The following is a 22087-nucleotide window of genomic DNA, read 5'->3' on the forward strand; positions in this document are numbered from 1 at the left end:
CTCACACACACACACACACACACACACACACACACACACACACACACACACTCACTCACACACACACACACAGTGGGAGGTTAAGAGCTATCTTCCAGGCCTTATTTTAATTGGACGCTACAGGGGTTTTCCATTTTAATCTAATTAGGAAACAGTAGTAGTAGTAATATAAGTAGTAGGAACCTGACATGAATGAAACGACCGAATAGAAAAAATATTTTGTGTTTAGAGCAATAATCGTTTCTCACATAATTATCTCCGTGGCAGGCTGTGCTACTAGAGAACAACTGAATTCAGCTTCTCAAACGTGCAGAATTGGTTCTTTCCCTTAAAGGGGACCTATCATGCAAAATGCACTTTTGTACGTCTTTTATACATGAATATGTGTCCCCGGTGTGTCAGGGAACTCACCAAGTGTCAGAAAACACAACCCTCTCTCTTTTCCTCCATACCCAAATCTCTAAAAACGGGGCTGCAACGGAGCTGATACAGATTTGAATTTTTCTGACGTCAGAAAAGGGGTGCTCCGCCTATATAGGCAACTCTCCACCTATCAGGGGAATGGGGGGTAGGGCCACGGCCATTGCCGCTCGAAAGTGCTGGAGACACTGTAGTACATTTGCCAGGCCTGTAAGTGGTGCTGTAGTCTGCCACAAAAGCAGCGAAGAAGACTTCTCACAGAATCAGCCCCTGCAAAAACAGGGCTGGAAAAGAGCAAATAGAGCGAAATGAGGCATGGCTAAAATGTATGATCTGTTTAGTATTTTGAAAAAAAAACTTCACAGACATGTTTTATATAGGTATGGCCCTACAATATATTATTCAAATATAGCATGATAGGTCCACTTTAACCTTTATTTAACCAGATAAAAGCATTGAGATAAAATCTCATTTTAAATGCTAACCTGGCCAAGAAGGCAGCAACGTTACACATAACACATAACACAAACATATAAAACACAGAGAACATAACTAAGAAAACAAAAGACGAAAAAGCAGCCTATACATGGCAAGGGGTCCAAGCCTCTTTGAAAACAGTAATTACCCCAAGGGAAACTTAACCACTCCATGGAAAATGACTTCCACTTTACTGTTAGCAGGGTTGTACTTGAAAAAAGTCAGAAAGCCGTGCCTAATGGACACACATGGGGTAAGATAATAAGTGTTGTCAGATTGTCATCCCCCAATCCCCAAAACAAAGAACATGGATTAAAAACTTTCTAAAAAAATACATTTCATGCCAGATTGAGCTATTATCCATCTGCAGCTGGTTTCCATCTGAAATGATTGGCAGGTACACACAGAACAATAAAAGCTTTACACATTTACACGCAACACATGCAACAGCCAAATGTATTCATTACATCCTGCAAGCACCTTGTTCAAGGAAAACTGACCCTTTATTCCCTGTTTTTTAATTAAGGATATTGATTTAGGATTACTAAGACTACACTCTTTATTATGTCTATTACAACTGGTTTTCTATTTTCAAGTTAAAGGGTTCTCCTAGTCATTTTAGTTTTGAAATAAGGAAGACAACCAGTGAATGGTTGATTTATTAATTTTAATGGGAGACAAAGTTGGACCACTTTCATCAGCCCAAATGTATTGTATGCACCTGAAGTAAAATAAGCAAAGCAAATCGTCCCTATTCTCAAAGCAAACCCTACTACACTGACATTTCCTCTGACAGAGATCCGCTGCCCCAAGCTGAGCATGCCGGCTAACGGCGGGTACAAGTGTTCAGACGGATCCTACTTCAACTCTCGCTGCGAGTTCATCTGCTCCCCTGGATTCAGTCTGAAGGGCTACAAGACGGCAACCTGCCAGTACAACAAAGTGTGGAGCGCTGACGTCCCCACCTGTGTTGGTAAGACTGTGTGTTGTTCTTTTGTGCATGGATTAATCTCCCACTGAGGACTGGAGGCTGCAGACTACTGAGCTGCAAAAACACATGTTACAGGGGATTACCTGCTGTAGGCATAATGTCAGCTGCAGACTACAGAGTATTCCTCATAATACAAGGTTATATGATTGATGTTTGGAAAAATACAAGCCTCTAGACATGTACACAGACACACAGGGGTTTGTCTCTCGTCACCAGAAATGCTAAATGTTTTTCACATCTTGCAGCCCTTAAAGCTTTGTGAAGTGACATTGAGTCTCCTAGTAATTATTGACTTTACTTTGTTTTTGTTTTGAACATGTACTAGGCTACATCACTTCTTTAAATAGTGGAAATTGGTGGTGCCTCTAATCACCTAAGGAAATCTCAGGAGTTTTTGTTGGAAGATTGTGCCACAGGAGGGACGTTAGTCTCTTTCAGAACCAACAATACATGAATGGATTAAACAGTGCTTTTATCTGCTCTAATGTTAGCTGCAAGATTTCAGATTACAGGGATAGAGTCCACATTTAAGCATTAGTTTACATTCAAATGTTGACTTTGTTTACATTTTACATACGTTTTCCTTCTCTCTCTCTCTGTAGATATGGATTCTCCAAAAATTAAGTGTCCTACTGTGAAGGATAAGTGGGCAGAGCCAGGAAAACTGACAGCGAGGGTGAGCTGGGACACACCCGAGGGTGTAGACACTGCAGACGGCATCCTCACAGAGTCAGTCTCCTCTCCACCTCTCTTTTAAGCTGTTTCTCCCTTGTCTGTTAATATGCCACTCTTAACACTGAGATCACAGTGAAAGATTAAAAGAGAGCCTTTATTTTTCAGCGTTATCCTGAAAGGGAAAGTTCCAAAATCAGACTTCCCGGAGGGGCTCCATAAGATGTCCTACACTGTGTTTGACCGTGCAGGGAACAAAGGATCCTGTCGCTTCACCGTCAGAGTGCGAGGTGAATTAATAAAAGGGTTCTGGTAATGAGTGTCAAGCAGCATTTTTAAGGTTAATACTAAGAAGTAAGACCTTGAATAATGTCAAAATAGAGACTGTTGTAACAAATGAGATGCTGTTGTAACCTACAGGCAATAGTGCAATATACATGGAGAATATACAGAAGGCCAATCTTCCTCTGTCTTTTTTTATTTGTTTGAATGTGACCTCGCTGCCTGGAATCTAATGGGGCTCTTTTTCTGTTCAGTGCGCCGCTGCAGCCCGCTGTTTGCCCCGGACAACGGTTATATGAAGTGTGACAGTGACGGAGACAACTACGGGGCCACTTGTGAGTTCAAATGCACCGGAGGCTACGATCTGCAGGGCAGCGTGGCCAGAGTGTGTCAGTACAGCTTCACCTGGTCCGGCTTGGACACCACCTGTACAGGTACGTACTGTGTGGAGATAAATGCATACATACTTACATTAACAATCTTTAATTTATCCATTGTTGTTTAGTTGTTTTTTATGCTTAGAAATTTACAAAAAATACCTAAGAATGCAGCTGCAGAAATAAAATAAAACAAAAAAGAAGACAAATCATTTAAATTTATTAAAAGTATATATAATAACATACAGAGATACTAGATTTGTAATTTTAAAAAGTATTATCTCTTAACATTGGCAATTATTTTTCACTTGGCTTTACAGACTTACATTAAAGTGGACCTATCATGCTATATTTGAATAGTATAGTGTAGGACCATACCTATATAAGGCATATTTATACTTTTTATTTTTCTAAATACCAAACAGATCATGCATTTTAGCCATTCCTCATTTCGCTCAATTTAACACTGTCTTTGCATGGGCTGATTCTGTGAGAACAGCACCATCTGCAGGCCTGGCATATGTACTACAGCGTCTCCAGCGCTTTCCAACGGCAATGTCCTTGGCTGTCTCCTCCTGATTGGTGGAGTTGGCCCAATAGCCGTAGCGCCACTTCTGTGACGTCACAGAAGTGTTCAAATCTGTATTAGTCTGTATCAGATCCGTTGCAGCCCCTTTTTAAGAGATTTGGGTATGGAGGAAAATAGAGAGGGTTGTGTTTTCTGACACTTGGTGAGTTCCCTGGAACACCAGGGACACATATTCATGTATAAAATACGTACAAAAGTGCATTTTGCATGATAGGTCACCTTTAAGTCATTATTTTTCATTAGTGGGTACCATTTCCCAAATGTTATTGTTTGTAGTTTAAGTCCTACACTTACTTAACCTGCTCTCTCTATGCCCTTGTGGAAGCTGCATCCTTGCCGTATTGATGTCTACAATCTTCAAGGATACTCCTAGCACTACAGCCTTGGGATTCATTCTTTAAGATATCTCCATAACATCATCATAGGATTATAAACTTTCGACATAACCAAAAAATATGCGAGAAGTTTGCAGGATGTTCTCCACACAGGCTCCTTTGGAAGACTACTCAAGTATTTGCATCATCAAGGAAATGGATATTTTCTATATATTATTCATCCAGTTCTGTGATAAAGGCCAAATCTGTTCATATAAATGAAAAGTTCTACCATTGGAAAATTGAATGTGCCGATACTTTTTTATTATTTGGTTATCTCAGGACTGGTATACAGCCACAGAACATAGGCTCTGGTTGGGTTTTGTTTTGGTCCATTCTGGCAATATTTTCCACATCTCATTCTCAAATCTCTGGCTCATTTATTTTTAATTTGTGCTTTCGAGTGGCAATAAACACCACAGTCCTGTGTAAAGTTGGCCTACCTGTGCTAAACTGGTAATATGGGAGAAGCTCAGTGGAGGAGAAAATTGGGCCCCCTGTGCCCTCTATCGATTAGAAAAATCAATACTAGACACCACTCTATTGAATGTCTGTATCTATGAGACATGAACTAGTAGCAGTTTGGAGAGACTGCTGCAGCAAACCATCAGTAATGTATACTTAATGTTACAGGTTAAGTTCACAGTTGAATGCACTTCCATTGTGCCTTTGCTCAACAGACCTAAAGAATCCAATTACGCCTTACCTCAGTGTGATATTGAGTTGTATTTAATCTCGTATGATTGCACTGTGTGTCATATCTCAACATATCACTTAATTGTACATTCAATGTCATCACAGCCATGAACATAAACGTGGGAGTGCGCACAGCTGCTGCACTGCTGGATCAGTTCTATGAGAAACGACGGCTCCTCATTATCTCGGCGCCGACGGCTGCCAATCACAATTACCGCTTCCAGATGACTAACTTACAGGTGAGGCACGACTGGGAACATGAGCTGTATGAGGGGGGGCAGGATCGTAGAGAAGATTTGATGTAAGGTCCTGCTGCAGTGATTCGTGTCTCCACCGCTGCTCACACACAGGACCGCAGTGTGACTGTGTTTCTCCCTCGCTTTGCTGCCCAAGTAGGACAAAGCAGTGAGGCAAACAAATAAGGCAATAGGGTGACAGGGTTTGTTGTCCACAAAATGTCAACACGATGAATAAATCGTACAACAGCTTTGAAAAGGTTTATTCTGGTGATGGATGTTTCAACGGATCGCCAAATGCCGTTAAGTTGGAGCTGTCTTTAAACACCTGACCTTTCAAAGCTTTCACTTCTCATCTGAGACAACACGTTAAAAGTTTGTGAGCAACCTCAGAGATCAGGTTGTGAGTTGTTTGTGTGTTTCATAGCATCATTTGTTTGCCAAAATGTGTTCATGGAGTGAGGATTTTCTGCCGTTATCTATTTAATTTCATAGTAGGCCTACTGTAATATTGTTTGATTTTGGAGTGTGGCTGGGCCAAACCGGACCTTTTCTCAGACGTCACCTCAAACTTTTGGAACTCGAAATGTTAAATCGTGTTATTAGTTAGATTACCTGTAACTGTTACATGTACTGCTTTAACCTGATTATAAAATCCAGAATGTTTGAATTGGCAAATATTTCTTTAAAAAAAGTTTAACTGCTGTGCTGGACAAAATATGCCTCCAACTTTACTAAGATCTCCATTCAGAGGATTTAAGTTTCCACATCACAGTTATGTAGGCTGCAGAGTAAGCCATTATTGATTTACAAATCATATTCGAATGTCAACATCTTGAACTCAGTTTTAAGGTGAGTTGAGAGAAACTTTCTCCCCCTAGGCAAATAAATGTGTGAGCATCCTTAGTTTTAAACTCTGCATACACATCATTCTGCACAGTGAAAGTGAAAAAGTAAAACTCACTTTTGACTGCAGGTTGTCTTTAATTGATCATGCAAGTAATCGATTGTTACAGCCCTGGTGTTCTCTATGCCCACTTTGGTTCAAATTTGTTTTATATCCTCCATGAAATGAACTGTGCTCAGGTTTTTTGTCTGCATAGAAATCAATAACAGAGCTTCGAAACGCCAAACGTATATTGATCTGTTTCTTTTTCCTGTCCTCAGCATGCTCAGTGTGGACTGGACCTGAGGCACGTCACAGTGATTGAGCTGGTTGGGACTTACCCTGCTCAGATTGGCCGAATTCGACACAGACTGCTCACTCCAGCATTGTCCCTGCAGATCAGGTACACACACACACACACACACACACACACACACACACACACACACACACACACACACACACACACACACACACACACACACACACACACACACACACAACACACACACACACACACAACCACACACACACAACCACACACACAACCACACACACACACACAACCACACACACATTCATAACATTCATCTGAGTGCTGGGAGCCAAGGACCAGTCATGAATGTCCTCGTCCTTGTCTCTTAGTATTCAGATGTTTTTTTAAATAGTACAACACTTTGAAAGTAATACACTACAAGTTAAAGTCCAGCATTCATAACCTTAAGTAAAATTGTGTAAATATTTCCAGAAACATATACTTAAAGTAGGTAAAGTTACAAATTCTGCTGTAAAATATACCCTGTAATTTTTTTCCTATTTGTTTTTGGATTAATACTACTGCTGCTGTAATGTAATTTTACTGCTTTAAATGTTTATGGTTGTGCTAATTTGAACTCCCTTATATACTGTTGGCTAGTTAAATCTACAACGAAAAACATACTTAGTGATTTGTGGTTGTCACTAGTAAAGTATAACACTTGAGCGAACATACTGAGTTTATTTTACTTTGCTGCTCACTGAAATTATGTGCGTTTCCTAGGTTACAGCTCCAGATTCCTCAAAGGTCTTTCCAAATGGTTCTGGTCGACAAGCAGGGTATGGATAAGCAGCGCTACCCGTTCCCGATCACGTCGGCTGAATTATTCACCACCATCGACACCTTCCCCCTCCGCAAGGATGAGATGGTGCTACAGCAGGAAGCGGGCCAGAACTGTCAATCATAAAACACATCAACGGACCGTCAGCCATATTTGATCCTTCCCCTCCTCTGTAACAGCAGTCCCACACTCCTACCTGAACTCATTCAGGCCTGTTTGCAGAAGGTGTGTGTGTGTGTGTGATCTGTTCTGAAGCATTATTGAGGTTTACTTAATGGAAGGGGTCATACAGTACATTACAATCATATTGATTCCTGTGTCTTGTCTATCTGTATGTTTTATTATTATTATTTTTTAATATTTTCAAAAGCCATATGTTTTACTATTTTGTACAAAAAAAGTATTTTTACTGTATAAACTGGGAAACTCTTCACCTGTCTAATATTTATGTCTCACATATTTTTTAATAACGATGTACACTCTTTGGAATACTGTGTGTTTTATGTACAGGACAGTGATGGTGCTGTTAGTATGCTGTACGTCTACGTCTGAATCTACAAGACACAGATTAAATATGTCTATCAGCGAGGATGTTGTCTTCTGTGTGACAGTGTGTGAGTGCGAGACAGGCATAATCGTCTGAGGATTCAAGAGAGAAATGAAAGAAAATAAATTTAAAGCAAGTACGTTTTGTCTTAAATAAAACAAATGTCTTCAGAAAACTAAATAAATATTATTTCCACCTTATGTTAGTTCAAACATCTTGAAAGCATTGCCAGTCAAGTTTAATTGTTTAACAGATCAACACTTTAGGAAGTACTCTAGTTTGCTGTGTTGCCAAGAGTTCAGATGAATTTATTCATCCGTTCATTCAGATCAATAAAGCTGTAAGGCTCAAATATAAATTAAGCCTGTAGTTAGCTTAGCATAAAGGCTAGCCTGGCAATGTTCAAAGGTCACTAAAATCAGCTGCGCGAGGCTGATTTTCGTTTGAGGCGTTGGCCATTTTTTTCTTGGCTACAATAAAAAGTGATTCAGCATATTCCCTATAGGCCTAAGTATAATTTTCACCTTTTTAATTTAACCTAATCAAACATAAAAATAGTTTTATATTTAGTATATTCTCAAACAAAAAAGGCAAACAGTACATCTATGGAAAGATGCGTTTATTTCAAAATATTGAACATATTTGGGACAAAATAGGTATGAATACAGTGAGTTTGTTGCTTGGAAACCGGACACAACAGAGATAGTAGCCTACATGCTGTACATTGAGTTTTTTCAGTAGTCAGGTATTGCACAAGCCTCATCTATAGTATGTTGTACAGTGAACACCATATTATTACTATAATTGTGCAGTGTCCTACTGTTGTGCTCCAGGAGTTCAGAGCAAATGGTTGGCCAAGGACAAGCGCGACAAATTTGGCATTCCACATGAGAGATGGTTGCACAAAGTTTAACTTGAGAATCGTTTTTGTGTATTTGGTGATTCATCACAGGAGGGTGGAAGGCAGAGCCCCGAGCAACAGGACAAGGTGACTGACTCATTATGAGGTTCCCCCTGAGAAGAAGACAGCCGCCTCAGCGCTGACTCACTCTGCAACAGGCAGCCTCTGTCTCAGGGATACTGCTCTTAAAATCACATTTTCTCTAAAATGATGCGATTATCAGTGCTTTACATTCTCTTATTTTGTTCTTCTACCTGTTTTATCTAAGACCATGCAGTTTCCATTATCACACTGATGCAGTGTTACAAATGTACATCAATATTAATCTAAATTGTGGAATTTGTCTAGATATTTCCTCTTCTGACAACCAGAGGTGTAAAGTAACTAACTACAGGTACTCAACATTGTTGTTGGCAACATTTTTGCTTTGAATTCAGTCATCAATCAACAAGACTAGGAGTCTACAGGCATGCCAGCAGCTCAGTAAAGCTTTCCATAAAGGAAGCTTTGAGCTAATGCTAACATCAGGATGCTAACATTCTAACAGAAACTATGCTACCATGCTGATGTTTCGTAGTCGTAATGTTCACCGTCAGGTTCACCAAAGTCTTTAATGTACACAGACTGGAAAACATGAATGTCTGTACAAAACGTTGTGCCAATTCTATTTTAGTAGATGTTGAGATATTTCCCTTGATAAATATAAAATATGGATGAAAGTGTTGGACCAATCAAATGTCAGACCGTGCCACAGCGCTGCTATCCATAGAGTATCTAGCGTGGCTACAGATGCTTGATCACAGGAGGGTGGAAGGCAGAGCCCCAGAGACGTCGCATAGCTCAGTTGTTTCATTTCGTTGTAAATTGAGACGACTTGTATTTTAGACTGTTGGTCATACAACGCAAGCTTTTGAAGTTTGAAGTCGCCCACAGCTACAGCAACTTTAAAAACTATTTTCAACAAATATTTTTTATAAATGATTGTTCAAGTAACACAGTCACTTTCAGTCCTAGTTTATTTTAAAATTAGTATATATATATCTTTACCTCAAGTATAATAATACTAGAGGGATACTCCGTGTTGCTTAATTTTCATAAAACGATTGAGAGAGAAAGCTTATAAATAAAAGATGGATGGAAAACTACTTCAATGTAGGAGAGATGTATAAGTTATCTTACTTGCTACTTTTGTACTTCCCTCAGTAATAATAATAATACAGTTGAACATGAAATAGTCACTTTTCACCTCTGTACACAACTGTTTATAAGCAGATTCATAATGTGCTTCAGACCAGGATGACTCTGTGGCGTAAAAAAAGGAATGTCTAAGTCTCTACATTATTGATCTGTGCCTCACAAAATGGTTCCCGTCAGCTGTAACTGCATGCAGAAATGACTCAGGTTCATGAATCACAGAGGACGGACACATCCGGAATCACACATGTGCTTATTCGGCTAGGTACAGTAAGTTACATACAACACATGTTTTTTTTTCTTCATATACAGCAGTGCTTGGTCAATACTAGATGCTTTTGAGGGCAGGGGGCTTCATGTGGATGAGTGTGTAAGGCATGACTGGCTGAACAGGGCATCTTGGGAGGAAGGAAGTAGGAAGAGGGATGATCTCTGTTGCTCTCAGTCCTGGGCTTTTACTCTGGACCGTTCCACTTCTCCAGATCTCTCCTCCCACCGAAGTTCACATCACCTCTTCCTCCCTCATTCATTCTCTTTTCTCCTCGTCTGTGCTTAGATCCGGCTCATGTGTTGCAACTTCGCATGCTGGATCGAAGCATCAGAGTACACTCATGAGGGACTTCTGGCTTTTCAATCATGCGTTGCCACAGCCGCTGTTCCTCCCCGTATGAGTCCATCCAGTCAACATCGTTCCCGTAGCTTTTACCTTGAGCAGAAAAGGGACAAGGACATAAACATAAACATTGGAACTAATAAAGAGCCCGGAGGACATTGACAATCTCTCAACACTGGTTTTGTATAATAGATGAAGTTAACTTTATAACAAATGAAAGAAGCTTCTGCCCTGCAACCATAAGGGACTTACAAGACATAAATAAAGAATAGGTGTTGTTTTTTGAATAAACGTTTCCAGGTTTTGATCATCCGTACGTCAGAATATTAAACAGGGTTCCTGTTGAGCCATTTAATACAAAATAGACACTCAATATGATCAATATGTGTGTACAATTCAAAAGAAAATGGGCCTCACTTTCCACTTCAACCAAATCACAACCCTACAATCTGTTTTTTTTCCCACTGATATATTGAATATCTGCCAACTTCAAAAGCCAGAGCAAGAATACCAGCTCTAAACTGAACAAAATTTTTTTTTTTTCTTGCAGATAAAAAGCATCAGCCATTGGCAAAATGTGCAACGTTTCAGGGGTGTTAACCACCTTATTTGAAATCCTGTGCAATATAGTGACCTTAAAATGTCTCCAACACGTACTTTTCTTTTCCAGAACTTTTTACACACCTGTACCAGCTCCGAGCCTGAGCCCTCCCAGGAAGACGTTGCTGGCCAGCGCCTCTTTGTCCCAGACGGTGAGCTCCAGGCAGACGTTGTTGAGGTCTCCGGGTTGCAGGCCGCAGTAGGTGAAGGTGTGGTTCCACTGCGGGTTCACAGAGCGCCGCTCCACCACCGTCTTGTGCTTGGTTGACTTCTTGCTGTCCGGGAGGAGGTATCTGGAGAGAAAAAGATGTCAGTTCTCAAATCACATCTTAAGTAAAACAGAGGCTAGCATAGCAACCCTGATGTTCCCTCTACCAGAGTCAGAAGGTGTAAGGTCTTGTTTCTTGTTATCATGGATGGTTTCCTGAATAAGGCTACTGGGTACAGGCCCAGAAACGGCTGGGCTGCTTACAATAGAACATCAATCAAATGACTACAAAGAGACAAAAGAGAAAAACTATAACAAAGTGAAGGTAAATCGTACTAAGAACCACAAAATGGCTACAAGTAGATTACATTACATTACATGTTATTTAACAGACACTTTTACCCAAAGCAACTAGATACAGCTGAGCAACACAACCACACTGTAACACATAACAACCACAAAGAAAACCAGAACAGCCACAGAGATTGGCAAATCAAACCAAAAGAGAAGCTGTGAAGCCACAAACAAACTGCAGCAGAAACTAAAACATAAAGAGAAGCAAAATGACCACTAAGACACAATAAAAAACAAATGAACCCCGCTTCTTTCAAACCGTTTCGCAGCCTGGCCCCCATTCAAAAGTTTCCAACCCGCCCCTGAATGCAGCGTCTCACCCTTTCACAAAAGGATCTGAAGTTCCTCCAGACTTGACTGCAGTCAGGTTTTTGGCTCCTTTGACCAGCAGCTCGACCATGCCCCCTTTAGGCAAAGTGAAGCTGCTCGCCTTCTTGCTTTTCAGGAAGCCTTTCTTTACTGAGGGAGGAGGGAAGAAAGAGAATACTTCAATTTCAAAGGCTTTGGTTTGTTTACATAAAGAAAATATTTGCTCCACAAACATGCACCTTCTTGGTACAGATGCTAAGCACATACACCCAGGACATGTTCTTGTGATTATAAGCATTTATGTTTTGTCCTTTAAAAAAGAACAACCTACTGTATATTTAACCACAGCTAAATGAATTAAATACACAGACAGCATCAGTGCAATTCGGGACTTTTTCTTTCATCGCTGCCGCATCCCAGCAGCAATTAAAAATGTAACTGAGTTGAAAAGTTATTTTTCACTCTGTTAACAAGCAGCCTTTCAGTGGCAAGTCACTCATTATTACAAACTCCCGCTGTGCAGGCAATTCTTGGTCAAACTAAAGCCAGATTAACTTCACTTTAATTTCTAGTAGAGGTCAGAAAGTTTCCCAACAAAGTTTTCTAAAAAACAAGATTAAAAGATCTGGCCATCTTTCGAGGTACTTATTCAATACATTTTTCACACAATAGGAGATACAGTTACAGCATGATAAATAAGGTGATATATAATGGTCATCACAGTGATGAATGTACCTTGTACTTGGTCCAGGGGCAGCGTGAGGTTCTTCTCTGCAGGAATGTACTTCAACACGACGGTCAGCTCTCCTTTATACTGCATGGTGCAGTCTATATTGCTCTCCACCTACACAATCATCACTCACAATTACAAAGAAGAAGGAGGAGAAGACAACTACGAGATGCTTGGCAATGTGCTGGTTGTGGTTTCTACCTTAGGCTGCAGAGTGTACCAATCCTCCATCTGGGAATCAAACTCCCAGGAGTCAAAGGTCAGCTCCACCTCTCCCAGGAAGCTGTTGTGTCCGAAGCGGTCGTGGTGCCACACGGAGAGCTGCAGGGTCCGAGTCTCCAGCTGCGAGTGGCTGATCACGTACTGCGCAGGAACAACAGGGGCTTCATTATTTAAAATGTTTGAATTCAGCAACTTGAAATCACAGAATACTGTTGTAAGTATCTACCCTCAGATTCTCATTGAAGACAGGGTTGATGGTGTTGGCCTTGATGCTCGTCTTCCTCTTGCTCTGTCGTGATGTGTCTGGCAGCAGGTACGTCTTCACATATCTGACAGGAGAGAAACACAGTGGCTCAGTCTGCTCCTCAGATGGAGACGGACACCATTAATCCTTGTTTATACGAACAACGTAAATGATCAGTGGCCCTGTTTTCTTTCAGTAAATATTGAACGGGCAAATATTTAAGAAATTTTTGACAGCAAAATTAAATGGAAATAATAAATCTATATAAATACTAGCTATACAAATACTGTTCAACACTATATATAAAACACTGTCGATAACACTTGAACTAATACTTGGACTTAACTGGTGTATATAACAGTAAGAATATAAAACCAAGATTCAAGAACAACATAAATAATAAACACAAAAAAAAGATACATCTTTTATACTAAAAAGAGCATTTGAACTGTAATGCTTAGATTTTTAAGCCAGCATTAGGAAAAAAACAGTAAATGGACCTTGGAGTGAAATTGTTTTTTAACCTACTAGTCGTGAGTGTTATTTGTTTTTCTTACGAGTCCGTGCGCTGCCTCCTCTCGTCTCCGGTTGCCAGGTTGTGGCACTCCTTCACCAGGACGTTGAGGGCACCAGTTTTGTAGCTGTAGCTGATGTTCAGCAGGATCTCTCCACTCACCCGGGCGTTGCCATAGTCACCAGTCTCACTGTACATGCTCATCATGCTGTTTATACTACTCTGTTGGGCGAAGACCGGAGAGAAGAGAGGGTGAGATGTTAGAGATGGAGAGGTCAAGGAGAGTTGAACAGGTGTGGAAAGCAAAAAATGACAAATAAAGAAAACATCTGAAGTGCCGATGAACGCTGATGAATTACGCTAGAAATAAAGCAACCTTAATGAATTTGAATCTGTGGCAATACATGTCACGTCAAAGTGATTGTTAGGATTTTAAAGGGGGTTGTATGAGGTACTTGTTTGTAGTGACTCTAAGCAAATGAACGTAGGCAAGCCCCCACTATGGAGAAACTAAGCAACATGTATATTGATATATTTAATATATCATTTCACAGCTTTTCCTTGGCGTCAGACATTTCTGACAGGGAACCTAATATATAACCTTTTACATCCATTTATGGTCTTGCAAAAGAGCCACCAGACTCCATTGACGAAAAAGTAATTTGACCTTGATGCACACAGAGGTAGCTAGTCTAAAGCTGCCTCGAAATATATTTTGTGTTTTTTGGGGTCTTAAAAAGACAGAAAAAATAAAACAAAGTTACCGATCAGCGCAAAGGTAGACTATCAACTATTACAGTTCTCTCAGGTTAAACCACTGTTTTAGTCAATGGAATGTGGTGGCTTTATGTACATCTGAAAATAATCTAAAAATGGCCCACAATCAAACTGGTTTATTAAGATTAGCATTTATTTTAGGGGGACAAATGTATTTTTTCAGATACCCCCTTCCACAGCAGTACATCCTGTTCCTGAAGTCATGTCTGTTTCCCTTGAGTGGTGGTGAATAGTGCACTGACTATGTAGAGGAATCTTATACAACCCATCTTCAAAACATCCAAACTATTCTTTTAGAGTAAGGCTCATGCCCTTTAAAATGTCATCTGTGCCCACAGGCGGTCCAATACTGCAGACCTCAGAGTTCACACGATTCAAAGGCCTCTTGCACTCATAGGGAAAATGATATTACTCTTGGATAAGAGAATGTGAGCACTGCTCTTAGGGAAGCTTGCCTGGATGAAAAAAAGGTTTTCAACATCCGATATAAAAAATAAGTTAATAATCTGTGCTTGGGTCTAAAAAATAATCATAGCAGGATGGATGGTGAAATATTCATTTTGGGAATGAGTTTTTAAAGGTGACTGCATATGAAAGGATTTGTGATAAAGCAGAAAACTTGACTACATTATTTCTTTCATGAATTAACAAGAGCAAGGGTGAGGTGGAAGAATATTAGGGACACTGATTTCCATTTGGGATTTATGCTTCTGCAGTTTCACTCAGTATATTGTGATTCTTCCTTTTCTTTTTCTCTAAAAAACTCTGATCTGATAACTATGTTGATGTTTTGGTTTTGATTTCAAACTGAAAGCAAGTAATACTGCAACTTATAACTATTTCTTATTGATAAACCTGTCAATTATTTTCCTAATTTTAAAATTGTTTTGGCTTTTTAAATACGAAATGACCTCATTTTTCGAAATCCAGAACCTATTCAATATTATGTCATGCAAATGTGGTACATAATCAGAATTTATGTAGTGGAGCTAAGAAATGTAGGATTGAACAATAATTTTGACAACTCATCGCTTCAGCTCAAGAGAAAAATATGCAGTCAAATAATAAACAGATTACATAAAAGGAAGGAAGTGTAAAACATGAAGAAAAAACTGTAAATGAACGTAAATTCAAAAGACAAACAGGTAAAAGAAAGTGAAAACAGTTTGTAAGAACAGTGAAAACTGAAGATTGGTATGATATAACCAGTAACATCCAGAAAGTTATCTTTACATTTTCTCTTGAACAGTGAGTGTGTCTGCCTGAGGCAACACCTCCTGAGTTCATATAGACTACCAAATTAAAGTGCTTGGAGAGCATATTCCTCATACTGTGTACCTGCAGAACCTATTTCACCAACAAAAGACTCTAAATTAGTAAAAGCACAGCAGGTCGTTTTGTCCGACACACGAGTTTTGTAGCTCTGGACAGGATTGAACTGGTATGATCCACTCTTAATAATATTTCTGTATGAAAAGTGTTGAGGAAAGAAAGAAAGCGAGAATTGAGCCACGCTGTGCATCTTTTGCTGGAAAATCTACCGCACTTAAATCCTGCTGGGAGCCAGTGTGATTAATGACTACAAAAATAATGAGGAGCTTAGACTTAATGGAAGAAGATGTACTGTAGCTAACATCACATTAAAGCAAAGCCAAACTTAACATAGTGGTATATTCAGGAAACCTCCGCATACATTAATGAATTCTGTAGGTGTTTATTTGCTTTTCTGCTGCATGTTGACCAGGGCTGGGCGACTGTTCAGTATACTCATTTATAGTCTTTCAATGGAACCGTATTGTGTTGAAATCCTATATCAAGATGTCGTGATACACAATAAAGTTGTTGTGGTATAGAAAAACCAAAAGGGGTTTGTTGCATAATAATAACTTAGAATGTGAAACAAACTCAAAGGTTGGTTAAAATAAATTATAGTTCTTGTGTGTGCTTTATTCGTTCAGCTTTATTGTTCGACTCCTGCACCCCATACACAGGAATTTATGGGAATACTTCAGTGTTGTTAAATCAAACTAATGTCCCAATCGGAATACTCTTCATTTGTGTGCATGTAAACTATGTAAACATGGCCAGCATTTTGTACTTAGTTCTTAATCTGATGAGAAAATATTTTCCTGAAACATTATTTATTGAATTACAAAAAAAACATGCAATAGTTTCTGTAGCCATAATATATGTTGTTATGAAGATTAAAAAATGATCTATATCTTGATAGAAGAGTTTGGTCACATCGCCTAGCCCTGATTCTCATTGTTATAATGTGGTGAATATAAATACATGCAGAAACGTGGAATCTTACGGTCTCAGCGTCCGAGTCGGGGACATTGAGGTGCCCCCACCTCCTCTCTGAGCCCGGGGTGGAACACTAGCAGCGATTCATTTATGAGATAACAGGGGGCAGGAAGGAAGGAGAGAGAGGAGAAGGAGAGAGAGATCTGAGCTCTTTGATGTGTTAGTGATAAAGACAGACCCCGAGCACAGACCCCCCCGGCCCCCAGGAGGAGCTGCTCAAACCCCGTCTGCAGCAGCACAGCCAGAAACCACATTACACACGGTTACCATGGTGATTATCAGATGGAAACACAGAGATTACAACTCATCTGGAACCAGCAAACTGAACACACACACACACACACACACAAACAAACGAGTGAAAGTATTCCATATAGTTTACTATGTCTATGAAATCATGATATATATTGTATATAAAGATTTTTATATATTATTTTATATATTTAAGAGTGATGATAGAGACTGAAATATTACCAGCAGGTGCTGGATGGATTTAATTTGTCACCTTGTTTTAGGACCAAAACAACATACTAAACTACGGACGCCCTGAAAAGCACGAGAAAACAAATAATTATATTTTTTTTCTACCAGAATGAAAATAAAGGTCTAACCAATGATGGAAATTGCACTGTTACATAAATGGCACCAACTTCAGTTGTGCTTTTATCATCTATCCATAGCCCTGCGTGAGGTGAATCATGCAACAGTGGGCCGAGTACATTAGAGCGCCATTCAACTTCAGGCTATCTGCATAATGTCCCTCATCACCTCCCTCCACTTCCATTCATACTGAAAACAGAGGATCGGTGACGGCTGTTAGTCACTTATGAGATGACATGGTAAATGTCAGACAGGCAGGACGTCTGTCTCGCCTGTTTATCTGTGAGGATCTTTACATAAACAAACACACACACACACACCGAACAAAGACCATGGTATGAGTCAAGAAATAAGCCAATTATTCAGGCCATTTGAATAACTAGAATTTCTGCCAGACTAAGTACCCAAGTGTGAACATGGTAATCAAAGACAACCAATTTAAGATGCGTGTGATAAAAAAAACAACATCACTGACACCCAGAGACACAAATCTAAACGCTCGGGCACAAGTTAAGTTGGGTAGGTGATATAATATGTAGGTTTTTCCCGCTTAAAATACGACATACAACTAGGATATACAAATACATAGTAGCCCTGAAGGCAGCAGTTGTCCCAAAGTGTGCAGCAGCAGAGGAAGGTGTTCGTGTCACACGCTGCCCCAAAACACACACTATGTTTACTGAGTCAACAACAGAGCAGACACCTGATACACACACCAGGTGATGAAGAGTCTATGTGTACATGTACATGTTATTACTGTGTGTGAATATACAGGACTTCCAAGAATCTGTTTTTTTTCTTTGGGGGGGAATTTTTGCCTTTAAATGACAAAGGACAGTGTACAAATAGAGAAGAAAGAGAGAGGGTACAACATATAAGTCCTTAATTGAACCTGAAACATTGCTGTTATATGGCATACAGTGTATAAAATCGGCTTCTATGACACTCTTACATTTGTACTAGCTTGAACACAGGTTTTACCGATGAGAGTGCGTTGCTGATGCGCCGGCTGGGAGCCTTGCTGTGAGCCGACATCAGGGCATCGATGTCTTCCTCTGCGTCCTCATCAGAAAACTCCTGCGGATGACAGCATTCAGATGTAATCAAAAGGGGAGGTTGGTACAGGGAAGCTGGCCAAAGCATCTTTGTACGTTATACAGCAGCTCTGTCTGGGAGGATGCAGCCAGCTCCCATAAATTCAACCAGACAAGGCGGGACAGAGTGTGGCAATTTGTGTAGTCGCGTGAAATCACAATGTCATTGGGTTTATAGTAAACCTGTGATCATGAATGGATGAGTGAATATAAAAATGTGTGCGAGTGCCAGCCCGTTGGAATTAGCACAAAGACAAAGCAGCTCTATACCGACCATCAGATCCTCCACCTGTTATCAGCCTACAGACGTTTAGATGTTTGTCATGCTCTTTGAAGTGAAATTAACATTCAACTCCACATGTGATGCTTTACTTTGAGGTCACAGATCCTTAGCTCGATATGGACACATGGTTTAGTAGATGTATGTATTCTAACAGAATGTGTGCTTCTGCTGGATTTGTGGTCCTGTGGTGAATGTGCTAATATGTGATCAGTGTGCAGAGATTCAGCTGAAGGACAAAGAAGGGATGATGGCGCTCACAGATTCATTTAGGCCGGGGACGGAGCGGCTCCTGAGACTGAAGGCGTCCTCGCTGGGTTCAGACCCCGCTGCTGACAGGTCCATCTCTGAGCGGCTGTGATCTGGTGCAGAGAAGAGAGAGGGAGACGGGGCGAAGCAGAGGAGGAGAGAAGAAAAATAAATGTTTCAAAGATGCGGGTTGAAGGGAGCGAGGGGCTGGAAGGCAAACACAGACAAAATGCAAGCAGACAGTAAAAGACAGCAGAGAAACTAACGATTATAACTAGTTATCTGGACCTTGATAACACTCATACATAATGTGCAAGAAATGCAGCTTGTAACATATAGTCAAAATGCCCAGTTAGAGCATTGGTGTTAAAATGCCTGATCTGAATAATATTTCTCATAAATAAGCAATGTCTGAGGCTAGAGATTAAAGTGTCCTTATGATCCTCTGTATGGAGAATGTAAGCTCTACCCTAGAGACACAGATTAATACTTGTAAAGACCCGTCTGAATTATTACTTTATGTCTCATGACACCCTCCGAAACCAACCGATGAACTGTTTTCCATTTAACCACAGGGGGCTGATGATGGTGATTTAAGGGCTGGTACAATCAGAGCTTATAGTTTGTCGAATAAGCCTTCAAAGCAAACAAACATCCAAGACAAATCGTATGTTTGAATAAAGTGATTCATTAAATGAGTGTGACTTGTGGTAGCATATTTCTATGTTAATTATAATGAACTATTTTTTGTATTTATAATAGGGATAATAAGGTCTGACACATCTGTAGCTGTGAGTGGACCTTTAACCACAGTAATCGTAGGCACTTCAGAAAAACTCGACACACTCCTGAGCCGTTACTAGTAGAGACAAAGGCTCTGGCACTGAGAGACAAATTGGAAGAGATTATACTTTAGAGTTCAACAGAAGAGCAGCAGATAGACAGAGGGGAGTAATGTAATAGTGGTATTTGTGAAGACGTGACATTTGCTCCGGACAGAAGTAGAAATTTGTCCTTTACAAGATTTCACAAGTTAGCGAGTAGAGAGCTGGGAAAGAGCCGAAACAGTGATTTAAAAAAAACAATGGTTGAGCGCTATGAAGCTGTGTGGCAACAGCAGGAGCTCGAGGTGAGACAAAAACACAAAGCGAGTGTGTGCTGTAGTGAGGTACCTGATGAAACTGAGGCTCGGGACACAGAAATGGTCGGGGTCCCTGAATCCTTCCTCTTATGGCCGGTAGCTTTTGTCTCAGGCACACCGTCACTGGAGTTTACACTGGCAACGCTCTCTGCTCCATCAGGCTGTGTGCACACACAAATCAAACACACCCAAACTGTTAAAACAACAATTCAATCCACCTAGTTGTCCCTGGTGTGTTGCTGTTTGTGTGCTTGTGTATGATTTGCTGACCCTGACCCTCCGGCTGTCGCTGGGAGTGGAGGATCTGTCCGGAGTCTGTGAGCGCAGGTTGTTGGGTACGGTGGGAACCCCCGAGGACTCCAAGGCCACCACACTGCCCCTGAGAACCAGAGAGAAACCCGTCATCAACAAATTTAACACCACAGACATTTAAAGTGGAAACTTTTAGCTTTTAGTCATCAAGGATAGCAGTTTTACCTGCCTGATGCTCTTTGGCTGCCTAAATAAAAAGCACTCAGAAAGCAAGAGATTTTTTAATGTGCTTTTATGAACTGTCAAGGATATCTCTGTATTTGTATTTGATGTTTGTTTCTTCTTTAGTCATTGAACTGCTTTGCCTTGAGGCCTGTAAGTGTGTAATTTTCAAAGAGATATCCCCCAGTTTTGAGATAAGTAAATACTCAAATTTGAAGTCTCTGTTGACTTGACACTGACATGAGGCTGAGTCAATGCTGAGAGATTGATTATTTGTATAAAATCATGTTTAAAGCTTAAAAATTAGTCAAAGTGAAATGTTCTGACACAGCAATGATATCATTGGCATTACTTTTGTGTCTTCGGTTTTGTTTTAATTTATTTCTCAGTAGATCTTTGTGTGACTGTGCTTTGATAATAAATAAATATACACTTTTAAATGATTATATGTCTGTTTGTGACTCGTGGGGATGGACACCTGTTTGAGCGTGGACTCGGAGCAGAGCAAACACTTCGGACGCTTTGAGCGTCTCCATCCGAAACCGTTTTGACACTGGCGCTGTCAACTCCGTTCTCCGGCTTCATGGCCTTTCGGTTAGCTTTTTTCTCCATCTTCATCCTTCCACACACACACACACACACACACACACACACACACACACACACACACACTTTTATTTTCCCTATATTTATCTTAACTCTACAAACAGGAAATCTAGTTAAAGAGGAACGTACAATCAAATTAACTCAATTGTTTTAAATTATTGTCACGAAGGTTGTATTGTTTCCCGTTTTTTTCTATTTCTTGAAGTTAGCCGGATGACTAAAATGTTATTCTACATTGTAGTCAACTCCGACAATGGCTGCAGAGACAAGGTTGGTTTATCAGTTGGTCCTGACTAACGAATCCCAATATCTATGGGATGGACTGCCACAACTTCTGTTACAGGCATATACAGCTTTATATTTTTATATGATCAATTATGACCAAATACCTGCAATATTATCCATCACTACTTTTTTCTGAATTTGGATGCACATTCTCATTCTAATGCAGATTTCAATAACTAAACTTTGTGTTGTAAAATTCATTTTTTTTGTGAATATTGCTTCTCAGTCTGAATCACTGTGATGCCTTCTGGAACCATCAGTGTGCAGCCGAGAAGAGGAGCAATGCTAGCCTACACAATTCAATTACCGGTACTGCTATTCTGCTCGGCCAGATGTATTTCCAAATGCATTCAGGGTCTCTGTTAAATCAAATAAACATCCAACTGATCTTTCTAATGCCTTTGTACTGAAGTGAGTCCTCAACACACTGCTGATTTCTATCACATATAGTTTGAGTATATTTTACACTGCCTGCTCTCTGCTTACATCTTACTGCATATTTTGTATATTTTATGAGAATAAACATTTTAATTCAGAATATATGTTTGCATGAACATAAATTGAGCTGTTTTGTTCTGTATTTCCACTGCTTACCCTTTCCTCCTGGCCCCATCCACAATGTTCAGTACAGCATTTCTTTTGGATTTGGGGGTGTCGGATTTCTCTGGCTCAGAAGTGGCTGACAGGTTTTCTGTCGACTTTATGTCTGTGACTGGTGATCAAAAACATTAATGAAAATGT

At 40.1% G+C, this 22087-nt stretch overlaps 2 protein-coding genes across 4 annotated transcripts in view; one reads left to right on the plus strand and one right to left on the minus strand.

Moving 5' to 3' along the window:
* Positions 1-1633: 1633 nt before the first annotated feature.
* On the plus strand, positions 1634-7753 carry srpx (sushi-repeat containing protein X-linked; the record flags this gene model as incomplete). Its single annotated transcript, XM_010777244.1, has 7 exons — positions 1634-1870; positions 2491-2617; positions 2729-2850; positions 3097-3276; positions 4984-5117; positions 6282-6403; positions 7040-7753. Coding segments are annotated over 7 exons (1106 nt in total), but the record flags the coding sequence as incomplete, so codon positions are not given.
* A 493-nt stretch (positions 7754-8246) lies between these two features.
* Positions 8247-22087, minus strand: part of sytl5 (synaptotagmin-like 5) — a 31642-nt gene continuing 17801 nt past the window's right edge. Inside the window, exons 5-18 of one of the 3 annotated variants that reach the window (XM_010777235.1) lie at positions 21941-22058; positions 20934-21077; positions 20258-20360; positions 20013-20142; positions 18853-18953; positions 18199-18294; positions 16625-16690; positions 13577-13755; positions 13002-13104; positions 12755-12916; positions 12559-12667; positions 11835-11973; positions 11037-11245; positions 8247-10445 (exon numbers count right to left, since the gene is read on the minus strand). In XM_010777235.1, coding sequence (XP_010775537.1) covers positions 10303-10445; positions 11037-11245; positions 11835-11973; positions 12559-12667; positions 12755-12916; positions 13002-13104; positions 13577-13755; positions 16625-16690; positions 18199-18294; positions 18853-18953; positions 20013-20142; positions 20258-20360; positions 20934-21077; positions 21941-22058 — 1802 coding nt within the window. In that variant the 3' untranslated portion in view covers positions 8247-10302. Of the gene's footprint in view, positions 10446-11036; positions 11246-11834; positions 11974-12558; positions 12668-12754; positions 12917-13001; positions 13105-13576; positions 13756-16624; positions 16691-18198; positions 18295-18852; positions 18954-20012; positions 20143-20251; positions 20361-20933; positions 21078-21940; positions 22059-22087 lie in introns of all 3 variants that reach the window. The other 2 variants (XM_010777234.1, XM_010777236.1) reach the window with 2 other exon arrangements.

The sequence above is a fragment of the Notothenia coriiceps genome, unplaced genomic scaffold (assembly GCF_000735185.1).
Source record: "Notothenia coriiceps isolate Sejong01 unplaced genomic scaffold, NC01 NC01_scaffold00017893, whole genome shotgun sequence".
In the NCBI taxonomy this organism is placed as follows: domain Eukaryota; kingdom Metazoa; phylum Chordata; class Actinopteri; order Perciformes; family Nototheniidae; genus Notothenia; species Notothenia coriiceps.